The sequence below is a fragment of the Salvelinus fontinalis genome, chromosome 15 (assembly GCF_029448725.1).
Source record: "Salvelinus fontinalis isolate EN_2023a chromosome 15, ASM2944872v1, whole genome shotgun sequence".
Taxonomy (NCBI): domain Eukaryota; kingdom Metazoa; phylum Chordata; class Actinopteri; order Salmoniformes; family Salmonidae; genus Salvelinus; species Salvelinus fontinalis.
Window position 1 is genome coordinate 4795731 of NC_074679.1, and position 20101 is coordinate 4815831.

Here is a 20101-nt window from a genome sequence, read left to right on the forward strand (position 1 = left end):
AGTTTTATTCTAAAATGGATTCAATTGTTTTTTCCCCCCCTAATCAATCTACACACAATACCCCATAATTACAAAGCAAAAACAGGTTTATAAACATTTTTGCAAATGTATTAAAAATTTAAACAAATAAAATATCACATGTACATAAGTATTCAGACCCTTTACTCAGTACTTTGTTGAAGCACCTTTGGCAGCGATTACAGCCTCAAGTCTTCTTGGGTATGACGCTACAAGTTTGACACACCTGTATTTGGAGAGTTTCTCCCGTTCTTCTCTGCAGATCCTCTCAAGCTCTGTCAGGTTGGATGGGGAGCGTCGCCACCACTAGCCTGTACTGTTGACACCAGGTAGAATGGGGCCATGGACTCATGCTGCTTTCGCCAAATCCTGACTCTGCCATCAGCATGACGCGACAGGAACTGGGATTTGTCGGACCAGGCAATGTTTTTCCACTCCTCAATTGTCCAGTGTTGGTGGTCGCCTGCCCACTGGAGCCACTTCTTCTTGTTTTTAGCTGATAGGAACCCGGGGTGATCGCCTGCCCACTGGAGCCTCTTCTTCTTGTTTTTAGCTGATAGGAACCCGGGGTGATCGCCTGCCCACTGGAGACTCTTCTTCTTGTTTTTAGCTGATAGGAACCCGGGGTGATCGCCTGCCCACTGGAGCCTCTTCTTCTTGTTTTTAGCTGATAGGAACCCGGGGTGATCGCCTGCCCACTGGAGACTCTTCTTCTTGTTTTTAGCTGATAGGAACCCGGGGTGGTCGCCTGTCCACTGGAGACTCTTCTTCTTGGTTTTAGCTGATAGGAACCCGGGGTGATCGCCTGCCCACTGGACCCTCTTCTTCTTGTTTTTAGCTGATAGGAACCCGGGGTGATCGCCTGCCCACTGGAGTCTCTTCTTCTTGTTTTTAGCTGATAGGAACCCGGGGTGATCGCCTGCCGACTGGAGCCTCTTCTTCTTGTTTTTAGCTGATAGGAACCCGGGGTGGTCGTCTGCTGCAATAGTCCATCAATGACCAGGACCAACGAGTCGTGCGTTCCGAGAAGCCGTTCTGCACACTACTGTTGTACTGCTCTGTTATTTGTCTGTTTGTGGCCCGTTTCTTGCCGTTTTCCTTCGACCTCTCATCAACGAGCTGTTTTCAGCCCCAGGACTGCCACTGACTAGATGTTTGTAAAAAAAATTGCGCCGTTCTCTGTAAACCCTTAGACACGTGTCGTGTGTGAAAAGCCCAGGAAGCCATTTCTGAGATCCTGGAACCGGCGCGCCTGGCGCCGACGGTCATAACGCGATCGAAGTCGCTTAGGTCACTCGTTTTTCCCGTTCGAATGTTAAACAAATAGTAGCTGGATGCATCGATACCTGTCTGCCTGCATTATCTAGCAAGCCACGGTCACATGACTCACTGTCTGTAGCAGCGATCCATTTAACAGGTGGTGTACCTAATAAACTGACCACTGTCTGCAGGAGTGAACCATTTAACAGGTGGTGTACCTAATAAACTGCCCACTGTCTGTAGAAGCGAAACATTTAACAGGTGGTGTACCTAATAAACTGCCCACTGTCTGTAGAAGCGAAACATTTAACAGGTGGTGTACCTAATAAACTGCCCACTGTCTGTAGGAGCGAACCATTTAACAGGTGGTGTACCTAATAAACTGACCACTGTCTGCAGGAGTGAACCATTTAACAGGTGGTGTACCTAATAAACTGCCCACTGTCTGTAGGAGCGAACCATTTAACAGGTGGTGTACCTAATAAACTGCCCACTGTCTGAAGGAAGGGGACCATTTAACAGGTGGTGTACCTAATAAACTGCCCACTGTCTGCAGGAGTGAACCATTTAACAGGTGGTGTACCTAATAAACTGCCCACTGTCTGTAGGAGTGAACCATTTAACAGGTGGTGTACCTAATAAACTGCCCACTGTCTGTAGGAGCGAACCATTTAACAGGTGGTGTACCTAATAAACTGCACACTGTCTGTAGGAGTGAACCATTTAACAGGTGGTGTACCTAATGAACTGCTTGTAAGAGCGAACCATTTAACAGGTGGTGTACCTAATAAACTGCCCACTGTCTGTAGGAGTGAACCATTTAACAGGTGGTGTACCTAATAAACTGCCCACTGTCTGTAGGAGTGAACCATTTAACAGGTGGTGTACCTAATGAACTGCTTGTAAGAGCGAACCATTTAACGACAGACAGACAGACAGACAGACAGACAGACAACCAGGGGAGTGGTGTAGTGACGTGAAGAGGAAGGCGAGCGTTGCATCCTGGGATACCTTTTGAGCACCAGAGAAGGCGTGGTAGAAGCTAGATACGTAGGTCATGATGGCCTTCTCATCCGGGCGGGCCGTGCCCACGATGTCTGGAGAAAGAGAGGAGAGGAGGACGATAGGGAGGGGAGGAAGGGGAGGGAGGAGGGGGTTGGGGACGGAGGAGGGGGTTGGGGAGGGAGGAGGAGGATAGGGAGGGGATGAAGAGGATGGGGAGGATAGGGAGGGGAGGAAGAGGATGGGGAGGGGAGGAAGAGGATCGGGAGGGTGTTGGGGAGGGAGGAGGAGGATAGGGAGGGGATGAAGAGGATGGGGAGGGAGGAGGAGGATAGGGAGCGGAGGAAGAGGATGGGGAGGGTGTTGGGGAGGGGAGGAAGAGGAGAGGGAGTTGGAGTGTTGGAGAGGGAGGAGGGGTTTGGGGATGGAGGAGGGGGTTTGGGATTGGGGTTGGAGGAGGAGGAGGAGGGGGTTGGGGATGGAGGAGGAGGAGGGGGTTGGGGATGGAGGAGGAGGAGGGGGTTGGGGATGGAGGAGGAGGAGGGGGTTGGGGATGGAGGAGGAGGAGGGGGTTGGGGATGGAGGAGGAGGAGGGGGTTGGGGATGGAGGAGGAGGAGGGGGTTGGGGATGGAGGAGGAGGAGGGGGTTGGGGATGGAGGAGGAGGAGGGGGTTGGGGATGGAGGAGGAGGAGGGGGTTGGGGATGGAGGAGGAGGAGGGGGTTGGTGTTGGAGGAGGAGGAGGGGGTTGGGGATGGAGGAGCAGGGGGTTGGGGATGGAGGAGCAGGGGGTTGGGGATGGAGGAGCAGGGGGTTGGGGATGGAGGAGGGGGTTGGGGTTGGAGCAGGGGGTTGGGGACGGAGGAGGGGGTTGGGGTTGGAGGAGGGGGTTGGGGTTGGAGGAGGGGGTTGGGGTTGGAGGAGGAGGTTGGGGTTGGAGGAGGGGGTTGGGGTTGGAGGAGGGGGTTGGGGATGGAGGAGGAGGAGGGGGTTGGGGTTGGAAGAGGGGGTTGGGGATGGAGGAGGGGGAGGGGGTTGGGTAGGAGAGGAGGTTGGGGTGGATGGGGGAGCAGGCAGGAGAGAGGGAGGGAGGGAGGATGGGGGAATGTGGAGGAGGGGGTTGGGGAGGGGAGGAAGAGGATGGGGAGGGAGGAGATAAACACAAGAGATAAATGACATGGAGTAGAGAGTGGGGGTGTCTCAGCAACCCCCCCCCCCCCTTCCCTATATACAGTCAGCTACTTCTGGCCAGGTGAAAACAAAACAGACAAATGAGGACCATAGAGTTGAATAGAGGCCACATTTTTGCGTTAATCCCAGCAAACATGTCCACATTGGCACGATGCTGGCCCAATGCGGACTAAAATATCAGCCCACACATAGGGCCAGTGTACCTATGCTCATCGGCTCCACATTGGCCCTAATGCAGGTGGCCCTGAGGCCAGCCCTCACTATGACTGAAATAAGCCCTTTTTGGATCAGCTGAATGTTACATTGTATCAGAAAAATATAGATATAAAGTTTCTCACGTGTATTTTTTATGGTTCAGATGTTTCTGCTTATCATTTCCGCCATTTTGTCTGTCGAATTGATATAGCGCCTCACAATCATCACATCATAACATAGACAGTACTGCTATCATCCTCTTTTAACACGTCACCTAATCTTTCCCAGACATTATTTTTCTGGCCCTCCCTTCTCTTTATTTTCAACTCTTCATTTTGCGACTTTTCTCTTAGTGTTCTTTTTGTCTCTGCGGGGATCGACATTAACTTTTTCTGCCCGTTCCAAAAAGCATTTGGCAATTGGTGTGTAGGTCTATTTGGCGCGTGTGTAAAGTTAGGCCCTAAAGCTTTATTAGGTTTACGCGCTAATGCCAGATTACTGTGGGCTAAGATGTGCCGGGCTAGCTCGTGTTTGGCTGGTTTGGGCTTTTTGTCGGCTAGACCAACTATCGAAATGAGACCAATGGCGTCATGTTTGCTGGGATTGTTTCTATGACAGCATGTCATGATCTGGGACAAAAAAAATCACACCCATCTGAACAGGTTGAAATTCCAGTTTTTTGTTTATTCAAACAAGCTCTTAATAAGCTCTTACCTAAAAAGGGATTATCTTCATTCTCTGAATTTTAGAGTTATTCTGACCTCATAGTGTGTAAATATCATTAAAACTGCATGACAATCACATTTATAACTGCACCTTTAAAGTTGTCCATTTCTCTTTTTCCCTTTAATAGGTGTTGTTGAAAGTGTGCCCTCTATCCAACTTTATGGTGAACACTGGACCTCCAGTTCCACCCCACAGTCACATGACGACAGGTTGACAAATGAAAGTTGAGGATATCAAAACAGGATAACAATATCCAGGAAGGGAAACTCCACTTTGAGTCACTCCAGATTGCGTGCTAATCTAGAGAAAATTCAATAAACTCACTCACACAAGGTCACACAGAGCTAACCAGTTTAAAATGAGGAATAGGGACAAAATATTACTCAGAATAGAGACATCAGAGCAAAGCCTTCTGTCATCTCGGTGCATTCTGTCTTTCAACATTCTGAAAAGTCAGAGGTCGGACCAGACAATGTCTGTGGGGTTCAAAATATCTTGTTAAGAACAAGATATCACTAAAAAACCATGAAAGGTTGTAGTGAAACACGGCCGCGCTCCAGACCGACTACATGGCAGATGTTGCATTACTTAACAGAAGGCTATATCATACGACGTGTTAAACACCTATCCATGTGTCTGCAATGTAGTCGGCCTGGAACGCGGCCACGGCAGTCTCGACTTCACTTCCTCTTTGACCCTTAACCCTCCTGGTCTTACCCTCAGCGTCCAACATCTTGGGAATGTCCAGGTACTTCTCTGCCACGTCAAAGGCTGTGTTCAGGTTGGTCATGGGGTCATCCTACAGGTGAGAGAAGAAGGTTACAGTACTGTTCCAGGAGAATAAACAGGAGGAGATCAGACCACCTGGTTAGGTGTGGTTACAGTACTGTTCCAGGAGAATAAACAGGAGGAGATCAGACCACCTGGTTAGGTGTGGTTACAGTACTGTTCCAGGAGAATAAACAGGAGGAGATCAGACCACCTGGTTAGGTGTGGTTACAGTACTGTTCCAGGAGAATAAACAGGAGGAGATCAGACCACCTGGTTAGGTGTGGTTACAGTACTGTTCCAGGAGAATAAACAGGAGGAGATCAGACCACCTGGTTAGGTGTGGTTACAGTACTGTTCCAGGAGAATAAACAGGAGGGGATCAGACCACCTGGTTAGGTGTGGTTACAGTACTGTTCCAGGAGAATAAACAGGAGGAGATCAGACAACCTGGTTAGGTGTGGTTACAGTACTGTTCCAGGAGAATAAACAGGAGGGGATCAGACCACCTGGTTAGGTGTGGTTACAGTACTGTTCCAGGAGAATAAACAGGAGGGGATCAGACCACCTGGTTAGGTGTGGTTACAGTACTGTTCCAGGAGAATAAACAGGAGGAGATCAGACCACCTGGTTAGGTGTGGTTACAGTACTGTTCCAGGCGAATAAACAGGAGGAGATCAGACCATCTGGTTAGGTGTGGTTACAGTACTGTCCCAGGAGAATAAACAGGAGGAGATCAGACCACCTGGTTAGGTGTGGTTACAGTACTGTTCCAGGAGAATAAACAGGAGGGGATCAGACCACCTGGTTAGGTGAAAGGTCAGGTGGTCCCTGAGGAGAGAGGGTTGATCTATATGGTTCTCTATAAGGTGAAAGGTCAGGTGGTCCCAGAGGAGAGAGGGTTGATCTATATCGTTCTCTATAAGGTGAAAGGTCAGGTGGTCCCAGAGGAGAGAGGGTTGATCTATATCGTTCTCTATAAGGTGAAAGGTCAGGTGGTCCCTGAGGAGAGAGGGTTGGTCTATATGGTTCTCTTTAAGGTGAAAGGTCAGGTGGTCCCTGAGGAGAGAGGGTTGATCTATATGGTTCTCTATAAGGTGAAAAGTCAGGTGGTCCCTGAGGAGAGAGGGTTGATCTATATGGTTCTCTATAAGGTGAAAGGTCAGGTGGTCCCTGAGGAGAGAGGGTTGATCTATATGGTTCTCTATAAGGTGAAAGGTCAGGTGGTCCCTGAGGAGAGATGGTTGGTCTATATGGTTCTCTATAAGGTGAAAGGTCAGGTGGTCCCTGAGGAGAGAGGGTTGATCTATATCGTTCTCTATAAGGTGAAAGGTCAGGTGGTCCCTGAGGAGAGAGGGTTGGTCTATATGGTTCTCTATAAGGTGAAAGGTCAGGTGGTCCCTGAGGAGAGAGGGTTGGTCTATATGGTTCTCTATAAGGTGAAAGGTCAGGTGGTCCCTGAGGAGAGAGGGTTGATCTATATGGTTCTGTGTGTGTCAGTCAGTAAGTGGTTCTGTGTAAATGTATCATCAGGGCACTAGTCTCTCACCTTGCGTAGCTTGCCATAGTCAATGAGCTCTGGACGGTGTCTGTGAATGAGAGCACAGAATCCCAACCCATCTTTCCAGCTGAGAGAGAGAGAGAGAGAGAATTTGTACATTGTTACAACACTGCATATATATAATATGACATTTGTAATGTCTTTATTGTTTTGAAACTTCTGTATGTGTAATGTTTACTGTTCATTTTTATTGTTTATTTGACTTTTGTATATTATCTACCTCACTTGCTTTGGCAATGTTAACACATGTTTCCCATGCCAATAAAGCCCCTTGAATTGAATTGAATTGAATTGAATTGAGAGAGAGAGAGAGAGAAAGACAAAATCATGACAATCATGTCCTTAGCTCTAGACCAGCACTGAGGAATACCTAACCTTTATTTAATTTAACATCATGTTGACCTGTCTCTCTCCCTGTCCCTCCCTGTCTCTCCCCATCTCTCCCTGTCTCTCTCCACGTCTCTCCCTGTTTCTCCCTGTCTCTCCCCGTCTCTCCCTGTCTCTCCCCCATCTATCTCCACGTCTCTCCATGTCTCTCCCTGTCTCTCCCTGTCTCTCCCCCATCTATCTCCACGTCTCTCCATGTCTCTCCCCCGTCTCTCTCCACGTCTCTCCCTGTTTCTCCCTGTCTCTCCCTGTCTCTCCCCGTCTCTCCCCGTCTCTCCCCGTCTCTCCCCGTCTCTCCCCGTCTCTCCCTGTCTCTCCCCCGTCTCTCTCCACGTCTCTCCCTGTTTCTCCCTGTCTCTCCCTGTCTCTCCCTGTCTCTCCCCCGTCTCTCTCCACGTCTCTCCCTGTTTCTCCCTGTCTCTCCCTGTCTCTCCCCGTCTCTCCCCGTCTCTCCCCGTCTCTCCCAGTCTCTCCCCGTCTCTCCCCGTCTCTCCCCGTCTCTCCCCCATCTATCTCCACGTCTCTCCCTGTCTCTCCCTGTCTCTCCCTGTCTCTCCCTGTCTCTCCCTGTCTCTCCTGTCTCTCCTGTCTCTCCTGTCTCACCTGTCTCTCCTGTCTCTCCTGTCTCTCCCTGTCTCTCCCTGTCTCTCCCTGTCTCTCCCTGTCTCTCCCTGTCTCTCCTGTCTCTCCCTGTCTCACCTGTCTCTTTCCCTCCCTGTCTCTCCCTGTCTCTCCCTGTCTCTCCCTGTCTCTCCTGTCTCTTTCCCTCTCTCTCCCCGTCTCTCCCCACGTCTCTCCCTGTCTCTCCCCCGTCTCTCTCCACGTCTCTCCCTATCTCTCCTGTCTCTTTCCCTCACTCTCCCAGTCTCTCCCCATCTGTCCACGTCTCTCCCTGTCTCTCCCCGTCTCTCTCCACGTCTCTCCCTGTCTCTCCTGTCTCTCCTGTCTCTCCTGTCTCTCCTGTCTCTTTCCCTCTCCCCGTCTCTCCCCATCTCCCTCCCCGTCTCCCTCCCCGTCTCTCTCCCCGTCTCTCTCCCCGTCTCTCTCCCCGTCTCTCTCCCCGTCTCTCTCCCCGTCTCTCCCTGTCCCTCCCCGTCTCTCCCTGTCTCTCCCCAGTCTCTCTCCCTGTCCCTCCCCGTCTCTCTCCCCGTCTCTCCCTGTCTCTCCCCAGTCTCTCTCCCCGTCTCTCTCCCCGTCTCTCTCCCCGTCTCTCTCCCCGTCTCTCTCCCAGTCTCTCTCCCAGTCTCTCTCCCGTCTCTCCCCCGTCTCTCCCCCTGTCTCTCTCACTGTCCCTCCCTGTCTCTTTCCCTGTCCCTCCCCGTCTCTCCCCGTCTCTCTCCCTGTCTCTCCCCCTGTCTCTCCCCCTGTCTCTCTCCCCGTCTCTCCCTGTCCCTCCCCGTCTCTCCCCGTCTCTCCCTGTCTCTCCCTGTCTCTCCTGTCTCTCCTGTCTCTCCTGTCTCTTTCCCTCTCTCTCCCCGTCTCTCCCTGTCCCTCCCCGTCTCTCCCTGTCCCTCCCCGTCTCTCTCCCTGTCCCTCCCCGTCTCTCTCCCTGTCCCTCCCCGTCTTTCTCCCTGTCCCTCCCTGTCTCTTTCCCTGTCTCTCCCTGTCTCTCTCCCTGTCTCTCTCCCCGTCTCTCTCCCCGTCTCTTCCTGTCCCTCCCTGTCTCTCTCCCCATCTCTTCCTGTCCCTCCCTGTCCCTCCCTGTCTCTCTCCCCATCTCTCCCTATCCCTCCCCGTCTCTCCCTGTCCCTCCCCGTCCCTCCCCGTCTCTGCCCGTCTCGCCCTGTCTCTGCCCGTCTCGCCCTGTCTCTGCCCGTCTCTGCCCGTCTCTCTCCCTGCCTCTCCCTGTCTCTCCCCCTGTCTCTCTCCCCGTCTCTCCCCGTCTCTCCCCTGTCTCTCTCCCCGTCTCTCCCCTGTCTCTCTCCCCATCTTTCCCTGTCCCTCCCCGTATCTCCCCATCTCTCCCTGTCCCTCCCCGTCTCTCCCCATCTTTCCCCTGTCCCTCCCCGTCTCTCCCCTGTCTCTCTCCCCATCTCTCCCTGTCCCTCCCCGTCTCCCCCCGTCCCTCCCTGTCCATCCTTCTAGAAGACTAAGCATTTCCATGTCAGGTAATCTACTCCATATGACGTGAAAGATGATCTCTACATCCATCCTGTCCTCATTACACAACAAGCTCTAATCCTCTGAGTCAGGGCTGGTGTACATAGAGCCAGGTCTGACCAGTCTCTGAGTCAGGGCTGGTGTCCATAGAGCCAGGTCTGACCATCCTCTGAGTCAGGGCTGGTGTCCATAGAGCCAGGTCTGACCAGTCTCTGAGTCAGGGCTGGTGTCCATAGAGCCAGGTCTGATCAGCCTCTGAGTCAGGGCTGGTGTCCATAGAGCCAGGTCTGATCAGTCTCTGAGTCAGGGCTGGTGTCCATAGAGCCAGGTCTGACCATCCTCTGAGTCAGGGCTGGTGTTCATAGAGCCAGGTCTGACCAGTCTCTGAGTCAGGGCTGGTGTCCATAGAGCCAGGTCTGATCAGCCTCTGAGTCAGGGCTGGCGTCCATAGAGCCAGGTCTGACCATCCTCTGAGTCAGGGCTAGTGTCCATAGAGCCAGGTCTGACCATCCTCTGAGTCAGGGCTGGTGTCCATAGAGCCAGGTCTGACCATCCTCTGAGTCAGGGCTGGTGTCCATAGAGCCAGGTCTGATCAGTCTCTGAGTCAGGGCTGGTGTCCATAGAGCCAGGTGGAAAAACAATGGAGGAGCATGTTAGATCACACACAGCCGGCCACTGTGTTAGTAAAACAGGAGAGAAAAGAGAGAGAGAGAGCAGGAACCAAGACCTCATCAAGGAAATCAGAAATACAGGAATTGCCATCCTACAAGACACATGGTATAGAGGAGCATGACCCACTGGTTGTCCTCTAGGTTACAGAGAGCTGGTAGTCCCATCCACCAAACTACCAGGTCTGAAACAGGGAAGGGACTCAGGGGGTATGCAAATTTGGTGTAGAGCAGACCTAACTCACTCTATTAAATTAATCAAAACAGGAACATTTTACATCTGGCTAGAAATGAATAAGGAAATTATCTCAACACAGAAAAATGTCCTCATGTGTGCTACCTACATCCCCCCCCACTAGAATCCCCATACTTTAACGATGACAGCTCCATCCTGGAGGGGGAAATCAATTATTTCCAGGCCAAATGGCATGTACTAGTCTGTGTCGACCTAAATGCCAGTGACAGTATACCCTCCCCCATATGCCACCCTAGACACAACTATGACAACATAACCAACAACAACGGGTCACAACTCCTGCAGCTCTGTTGCACGCTGGGTATGTACACAGTCAATGGTAGGCTTCGAGGGGACTCCTTTGGTAGGTACACCTATAGCTCATCTCTTGGCAATAGCACTGTAGACTACTTTATCACTGACCTCAGCCCAGTCTCTCAGAGCGTTCACAGTCAGTCCACTGACTTCCCTATCAGATCACAGCAAAATCACAGTCTACTTGAAAAGAGCAATACTCAATCATGAGACATCAAAGCCAAAGGAACTGAGTAAGAAATGCTATAGATGGAAGGAAAGTAGTGTGGAAATCTGCCAAAAAACAAATAGGCAACAAATTCAATCCCTTTCAGACTACTTCCTGGACAAAACGTTCCACTGTAATAGTGAAGGTGTAAACTTGGCAGTAGAAAATCTAAACAGTATATTTGACCTCTCAGCATCCCTGTCAAATCTAAAAATGTCCAGCAGACCTAAGAAAATGAACAACAATGACAAATGGTTTGACGAAGAACGCAAAAACCTAAGAAAGAAATTGAGAAACCTGTCCAACCAAAAACATAGAGACCCAGAAAACCTGAGTCTACTCCTTCACTATGGTGAATCACTAAAACAATACAGAAATACACTACGGAAAAAGAAGGAACAGCACGTCAGAAATCAGCTCAATGTAATTGAAGAATCCATAGACTCTAACCACTTCTGGGAAAATTGGAAAACACTAAACAAACAACAACATGAAGAATTATCTATCCAAAATGGAGATGTATGGATAAATCATTTCTCCAATCTTTTTGGCTCTATAACAAAGAACAAACAGCAAAAACATATTCATGATCAATTACAAATCTTAGAATCAGCTATTAAAGACTACCAGAACCCACTGGATTCTCCAATTACCTTGAATGAGCTACAGAACAAAATAAAACCCTCCAACCCAAAAAGGCCTGTGGTGTTCATGGTATCCTCAATGAAATGATCAAATATACAGACCACAAATTCCAATTGGCTATACTTAAACTCTTTAACATCATCCTCAGCTCTGGCATCTTCTCCAATATTTGGAACCAAGGACTGATCACCCCAATCCACAAAAGCTTTAGACAAATTTGACCCTAATAACTACCGTGGGATATGCATCATCAGCAACCTTGGGAAAATCCTCTGCATTACCATTAACAGCAGACTCGTACATTTCCTCAGTGAAAACAATGTACTGAGCAGAGTGTGCAAAGCTGTCATCAAGGCGGATACTTTGAAGAATCTAAAATCTAAAATATATTTAGATTTGTTTAACACTTTTTTGGTTACTACATGATTCCATAAGTGTTATTTCATAGTTTTGATGTCTTCACTATTATTCTACAATGTAGAAATAGTAACAAAAATAAAGAAAAACCCTTGAAAGAGTAGGTGTGTCCAAACTTTTGACTGGTACTGTATATATCAACGAATTGGCGAGGGCACTAGAACAGTCTGCAGCACCCGGCCTCACCCTACTAGAATCTGAAGTCAAATGTCTACTGTTTGCTGATGATCTGGTGCTTTTGTCCCCAACCAAGGAGGGCCTACAGCACTTAGATATTCTGCACAGATTCTGTCAGACATGGGCCCTGACAGTAAATCCCAGTTCCTCAGGACAAGGAATACAAATTCCATCTAGACACTAGAAAACTATACACACTAGAGGTCGACCGATTATGATTTTTCAACGGCGATAGTTGATACAGATTATTGGAGGACTAAAAAAATGACGATACCGATTTGTATATATATTTGTAATAATGACAATTACAACAATACTGAATGAACAATTAAACATTTTATTTTAACTTAATATAATACATTAATAAAAATCAATTTAGCCTCAAATAAATAATGAAACATGTTCAATTTGGTTTAAATAATGCAAAAACACAGTGTTGGAGAAGAAAGTAAAAGTGCAATATGTGCCATGTAAGCAAGCTAACGTTTAAGTTCCTTGCTCAGAACATGAGAACATATGAAAGCTGGTGGTTCCTTTTAACATGAGTCTTCAATATTCCCAGGTAAGAAGTTTTAGGTTGTAGTTATTATAGGAATTATGACGTGTCGATTTTGACTATTGGATGTTCTAATAGGTACTTTAGTATTGCCAATCTAATCTCGGGAGTTGATAGGCTTGAAGTCATAAACAGCACTGTGCTTCAAGCATTGCTAAGAGCTGCTGGCAAAACGCAGTAAAGTTTGAATGAAAGCTGACGAGCCTGCTGCTGCCTACCACCGCTCAGTCAGACTGCTCTATCAAATATCAAATCACAGACTTAATTATAATATAATAAACACAGATATACGAGCCTTAAATCATTGATGTGGTCAAATCCGGAAACTATAATTTCGAAAACAAAAAATGTATTCTTTCAGTGAAATACGGAACCGTTCCGTATTTGATCTAACGGGTGGCATCCCTAAGTCTAAATATTCCTGTTACATTGCACAACCTTCAATGTTATGTCATAATTACGTAAAATTCTAGCAAAATAATTACGGTCTTTGTTAGGAAGAAACACAGTTTATGGTTAGGTCCATTTGTGAAACTAATGCGCTTTTTAAAAATCATCACCCGTTTGGCAGAGTTGAAGTAGGCTGTGATTCGACGATAAATTAACAGGCACCGATTATATGCAACGCAGGACAAGCTAGTTAACCTAGTAATATCATCAACCATGTGTAGTTAACTAGTGATTATGTGAAGATTGTTTTTTATAAGATAAGTTTAATGCTAGCTAGCAACTTACCTTGTCTCCTTGCAGCCACACGGTCCTTTTGACTCTACAGTCGCGTAACAGGTAGTCAGCCTGCCACACAGTCTCCTCATGGATTGCAATGTAATCAGCCATAATCGGTGTCCATAAAGGCCGATTCTCGATTGCTATGGAAACTTCAAAATCGGCCCTAATTAATCGGCCAAGGTCGGCCATAAACATCAACGCCACAGATAACCTCCACGAAGCTGTGAACATTCTGAGAGACAAGGCAAGAAGGTCCTTCTATGCCATCAAAAGGAACATAAAACTCGACATCCCAAATAGGATCTGGCTAAAAATACTTGAATCAGTCATAGAGCCAATTGCCCTTTATGGTTGTGAGGTCTGGGGTCCGCTCACCAACCAAGATTTCACAAAATGGGGCAAACACCAAATTGAGACTCTGCATGCAGAATTCTGCAAAAATATCCTCCGTGTACAACGTAGAACACCAAATAATGCATGCAGAGCAGAATTAGGACGATTTCCGCTGTCAAAATCCAAAAAAGAGCGATTCAATTCTATTTAAAACCACCTAAAAAGAAGCGATTCTTAAATCTTCCATAACAAAGCCCTCACTTACAGACAGGTGAACCTGGAAACAAATCCCCTCAGCCAGCTGGTCCTGGGACTCTGTTCACAAACACAAACACACCCCACAGAGCCCCAGGACAGCAACACAATTAGACCCAACCAAATCATGAGAAAACTACAAGATAATTACGTGAAACATTGGAAAGATTTAACAAAACAAAACAAAGCAAACTAGAATGCTATTTGGTCCTAAACAGAGAATACAAAGTGGCAGAATACCTGACCACTGTGACGGAGGCAAAATTACACCACTGTAAATACAACCTATATTTGTTTATTTATTTTCCCTTTTGTACTTTAACTATTTGCACATTGTTACAACACTTTACAAAGCCAATGTTTACTCCCCTCTCATCCCCCCTCCTGTCATCCTCTCCTATCCCCTCCCCTCTCCTCTCATCCCCCTCCTCCCATCCTCTCCTCTTCTCCCCCCTCATCTCATCCTCTCCTCTCCCCTTCTCCCCTCCCCTCTCATTCCCCCTCATCCCATCTTTTCCTCTCCCCTTCTCTCATCCCCCCTCCTCCAATCCTCTCCGCTTTACCCCTCCCCTCTCCTCTCATCCCCCTCCTCTCATCCTCTCCACTTCTTACCTCCCCCCGCATCTCCTCTCATCCCCCCTCTCATCCTCTCCACTTCTCACCTCCCCTCGCATCTCCTCTCATCCCCTCTCTCATCCTCTCCACTTCTCACCTCCCCTCGCATCTCCTCTCATCCCCCCTCTCATCCTCTCCACTTCTCACCTCCCCTCGCATCTCCTCTCATCCCCCCTCTCATCCTCTCCACTTCTCACCTCCCCTCGCATCTCCTCTCATCCCCCCTCTCATCCTCTTCACTTCTCACCTCCCCTCGCATCTCCTCTCATCCCCCCTCTCATCCTCTCCACTTCTCACCTCCCCTCGCATCTCCTCTCATCCCCCCTCTCATCCTCTCCACTTCTCACCTCCCCTCGCATCTCCTCTCATCCCCCCTCTCATCCTCTCCACTTCTCACCTCCCCTCGCATCTCCTCTCATCCCCCCTCTCATCCTCTCCACTTCTCACCTCCTCTCGCATCTCCTCTCATCCCCCCTCTTCCCATCCTCTCCCCTTCCCTTCTCCCCTCCCCCCGCATCTCCTCTCATCCCCCTCCTCCCATCCTCTCCCCTTCTCCCCTCCCCTCTCATCCCCCTCCTCTCCTCTTCTCTCCCCTCCCCTCTCATCCCCCTCCTCCCCTTCGCTCCTCTCCCCTTCTTCCCTCCTCTTCCCTCCTGCCCTCCTCTTCTTTTCTCTCCTCTACCCCATCAGTATGGTATGTAACATCTCAGTTGTCTGTTATCTGTTAGCTCTGTCTGGAATCTGCATTCAGCACCGCTCTGTTTTCGATTAGCCCTGTCTGACTGAGGCGGCTTGCTCTGTTCTTGCCTACATCCCAAATCGTACCCTATTCCCTATATAGTGCTTTAATTTAAATCGTACCATATTCCCTATATAGTGCTTTAATTTAAATCGTACCCTATTCCCTATATAGTGCTTTAATTTAAATCGTACCCTATTCCCTATATAGTGCTTTAATTTAAATCGTACCCTATTCCCTATATAGTGCTTTAATTTAAATCGTACCCTATTCCCTATATAGTGCTCTCATTTAAATCGTACCCTATTCCCTATATAGTGCCCTAATTTAAATCGTACCCTATTCCCTATATAGTGCACTACTTATTACTTTTGACTGGTCTAAAGTAGTGCATTGTATAGAGAATAGGGTTCCATTTGCGACGCAGGTCTCGTCCTCTGGCCCGACTCTGCCCCGAGGCCCGACTCTGCCCCGAGGCCCGACTCTGCCCCGAGGCCCGACTCTGCCCCGAGGCCCGACTCTGCCCCGAGGCCCGACTCTGCCCCGAGGCCTGACTCGGCTCTTTAACTGCTGTCGTTTAACTCTTGGTCTACTCAAATCACATTGCCTGTAAAAACCTCCCAGAGGCCTCGGTTGAGTCCCAAATGGCACTCCATTGCCTATATAGTGCACTACATTTCTCATGAAATGTAATGGGTATAGATAGGGAATAGGGTGCCATGCTATAAGTTGTGCACTATATAGGGAATAGGATTGTGACCAGGGCCCAAAGTATCCAGGCTGTATCACATCCGGCCGTGATTGGGAGTCCCGTAGGGCGGCGCACAACTGGCCCAGCATCGTCCGGGTTTGGCCGGGGATAGGCCGTCATTGTAAATAAGAATTTGTTCTTAACTGACTTGCCTCGTTAAATAAAGGTTTAAATAAAATAAAAAATAATAATTGCACTACATAAGGAATAGGGTGCCATTTGGGACACAACCTTGGTATATTGGCTGTAAACCCTCTCAGTATTCTGTTACCTACTGGGAAAGTTCTGAACGTTACCATCCTATTCCCTATGTCATGCACTTCTGTTGACACACTGGTTCTGTATAACAGGGTGTACTATAGGGTGGTGTACTATAGGGTGGTGTACTATAGGGTGGTGTACTATAGGGTGGTGTACTATAGAGTGGTGTACTATAGGGTGGTGTAATATAGGGTGGGGTACTATAGAGTGGTGTACTATAGGGTGGTGTAATATAGGGTGGGGTACTATAGGGTGGTGTACTATAGGGTGGTGTACTATAGGGTGGCGTACTATAGGGTGGCGTACTATAGGGTGGTGTACTATAGGGTGGTGTACTATAGAGTGGTGTACTATAGGGTGGTGTACTATAGGGTGGTGTAATATAGGGTGGGGTACTATAGGGTGGCGTACTATAGGGTGGTGTACTATATGGTGGTGTAGTATAGGGTGTACTATAGGGTGGTGTACTGTAGGGTGTACTATAGAGTGGTGTACTATAGAGTGGTGTACTATAGGGTGGTGTACTGTAGGGTGGTGTACTATAGGGTGGTGTACTATAGGGTGGTGTACTATAGGGTGGTGTACTGTAGGGTGTACTATAGGGTGGTGTATTGTCTGGTGGTGTACTGTAGGGTGTACTATAGGGTGGTGTACTATAGGGTGGTGTAATATAGGGTGTACTATAGGGTGGTGTACTATAGGGTGGTGTACTGTAGGGTGTACTATAGGGTGGTGTACTACAGGGTGGGGTACTATAGGGTGTACTATAGGGTGGTGTACTATAGGGTGTACTATAGGGTGGTGTACTATAGGGTGGTGTACTGCAGGGTGGGGTACTATAGGGTGTACTATAGGGTGGTGTACTATAGGGTGTACTATAGGGTGGTGTACCATAGGGTGGTGTACTACAGGGTGGGGTACTATAGGGTGTACTATAGGGTGGTGTACTATAGGGTGTACTATAGGGTGGTGTACTATAGGGTGGTGTACTGTAGGGTGGTGTACTATAGGGTGGTGTACTATAGGGTGGTGTACTACAGGGTGGTGTATTGTAGGGTGTACTATAGGGTGGTTCAACTTCCTGTTGAATCTGCAGACGTGTTGCTGTGCGTTTTGTTGCTGTGCGTTTTGCTGCCAACTTTACTTTACTTTGCTAGCTGACAACTTTACGTTTTTTGTTTTGTTTCTGTTTTTAATTACCGTTTATATTTTTAGTTTTTCCATCGCAACTTTTTTCCCTCATTCAACTTTTTCACTCCGGACGCTTTATCTGGACATGGTTCGTCAACACCTTCAACAGCCGAAGCTAAGTAGTAACATTAACATGATGTCTTCTAATTGCAGTCGCTGTACTCATAATATACAGGAGAACGATCGCCTTACGGCGAAAATAGCTGTGCTGCAAGCCCAGCTTCAGACGCAATCGTTAGGCAAGGGTAATTTCAGTGTAGGAAAGGAAGAAACAGCGTCTGTGCCACCAGTAAGTACAGATAGTAACGTTAGTATAAATCCCCCCGCACAGTCCCCGCAGCCGGACAACTTTCTCATGGCTTCTGGAGGGAAATGCTGTTGGAATGCTCAACCGGTGTCGCTCATTCAGCCGACAGAAACTTTCAACCGGTTTTCCCCATTATGTAGCGAGTCGGAGTCTGAGTCTGAGTCTTCTCTTGTCTCTACTCCTCCCGTTACGGGGTCAGAGACGCCGAAGGCTCCCACCGTTAGCTCTGACAAATTGAAAACCCTAGTCATTGGCGACTCCATTACCCGCAGTATTAGACTTAAAACGAATCACCCAGCGATCATACACTGTTTACCAGGGGGCAGGGCTACCGACGTTAAGGCTAATCTTAAAATGGTGCTGGCTAAAGCTAAATCTGGCGAGTGTAGAGAGTATAGAGATATTGTTATCCACGTCGGCACCAACGATGTTAGGATGAAACAGTCAGAGGTCACCAAGTGCAACATAGCTTCAGCGTGTAAATCAGCTAGAAAGATGTGTCGGCATCGAGTAATTGTCTCTGGCCCCCTCCCAGTTAGGGGGAGTGACGAGCTCTACAGCAGAGTCTCAGCACTCAATCGCTGGTTGAAAACTGTTTTCTGCCCCTCCCAAAAGATAGAATTTGTAGATAATTGGCCCTCTTTCTGGGACTCACCCACAAACAGGACCAAGCCTGACCTGCTAAGGAGTGACGGACTCCATCCTACCTGGAGGGGTGCTCTCATCTTATCTACCAACATAGATAGGGCTCTAACTCCTTTAGCCCCACAATGAAATAGGGTGCAGGCCAGGCAGCAGGCTGTTAGCCAACCTGCCAGCTTAGTGGAGTCTGCCAATAGCACAGTCAGTGTAGTCAGCTCAGCCATACCCATTGAGACTGTGTCTGTGCCTCGACCTAGGTTGGGCAAAACTAAACATGGCGGTGTTCGCCTTAGCAATCTTATTAGGATAAAGACCTCCTCCATTCCTGCCATTATTGAAAGAGATCGTGATACCTCACATCTCAAAATAGGGTTACTTAATGTTAGATCCCTCACTTCAAAGGCAGTCATAGTCAATGAACTAATCACTGATCATAATCTTGATGTGATTGGCCTGACTGAAACATGGCTTAAGCCTGATGAATTTACTGTGTTAAATGAGGCCTCACCTCCTGGTTACACTAGTGACCATATCCCCCGTGCATCCCGCAAAGGCGGAGGTGTTGCTAACATCTACGATAGCAAATTTCAATTTACAAAAAAAAAAATGGCGTTTTCGTCTTTTGAGCTTCTAGTCATGAAATCTATGCAGCCTACTCAATCACTTTTTATAGCTACTGTTTACAGGCCTCCTGGGCCATATACAGCGTTCCTCTCTGAGTTTCCTGAATTCCTATCAGACCTTGTAGTCATAGCAGATCATATTCTAATTTTTGGTGATTTTAATATTCACATGGAGAAGTCCACAGACCCACTCCAAAAGTCTTTCGGAGCCATCATCGACTCAGTGGGTTTTGTCCAACATGTCTCTGGACCTACTCACTGCCACAGTCATACTCTGGACCTAGTTTTGTCCCATGGAATAAATGTTGTAGATCTTAATGTTTTTCCACATAATCCTGGACTATCGGACCACCATTTTATTACGTTTGCAATCGCAACAAATAATCTGCTCAGACCCCAACCAAGGAGCATCAAAAGTCGTGCTATAAATTCTCAGACAACACAAAAATTCCTTGATGCCCTTCCAGACTCCTTCTGCCTACCCAAGGACGTCAGAGGACAAAAATCAGTTAACCACTTAACTGAGGAACTCAATTTAACCTTGCGCAATACCCTAGATGCAGTTGCACCCCTAAAAACGAAAAACATTTGTCATAAGAAACTAGCTCCCTGGTATACAGAAAATACCCGAGCTTTGAAGCAAGCTTCCAGGAAATTGGAACGGAAATGGCGCCACACAAAACTGGAAGTCTTCCAACTAGCTTGGAAAGACAGTACCGTGCAGTACCGAAGAGCCCTCACTGCTGCTCGATCATCCTACTTTTCCAACTTAATCGAGGAAAATAAGAACAATCCAAAATTTATTTTTGATACTGTTGCAAAGCTAACTAAAAAGCAGCATTCCCCAAGAGAGGATGGCTTTCACTTCAGCAGTAATAAACTTCTTTGAGGAAAAGATCATGACCATTAGAAAGCCAATTACGGACTCCTCTTTGAATCTGCGTATTCCTCCAGGGCTTAGCTGTCCTGGATCTGCACAGCTCTGCGAGGGCCTGGGATCGGGAGAGACACTTAAGTGTTTTAGTACTATATCTCTTGACACAATGATGAAAATAATCATGGCCTCTAAACCTTCAAGCTGCATACTGGATCCTATTCCTACTAAACTGCTGAAGGAGCTGCTTCCTGTGCTTGGCCCTCCTATGTTGAACATAATAAACAGCTCTCTATCCACCGGATGTGTACCAAACTCACTAAAAGTGGCAGTGATAAAGCCTCTCTTGAAAA

General features: G+C 47.9%; 1 protein-coding gene across 3 annotated transcripts in view; it reads right to left on the reverse strand.

Annotated features, from left to right (window-relative positions):
- actn1 (actinin, alpha 1) overlaps positions 1 to 20101 on the reverse strand; it is a gene marked incomplete in the record, with an annotated part of 133230 nt that overhangs the window by 52069 nt on the left and 61060 nt on the right. For all 3 annotated transcript variants that reach the window (XM_055862479.1, XM_055862478.1, XM_055862480.1), the window contains 3 exon segments: positions 2290 to 2375; positions 5109 to 5190; positions 6709 to 6787. In XM_055862479.1, coding sequence (XP_055718454.1) covers positions 2290 to 2375; positions 5109 to 5190; positions 6709 to 6787 — 247 coding nt within the window.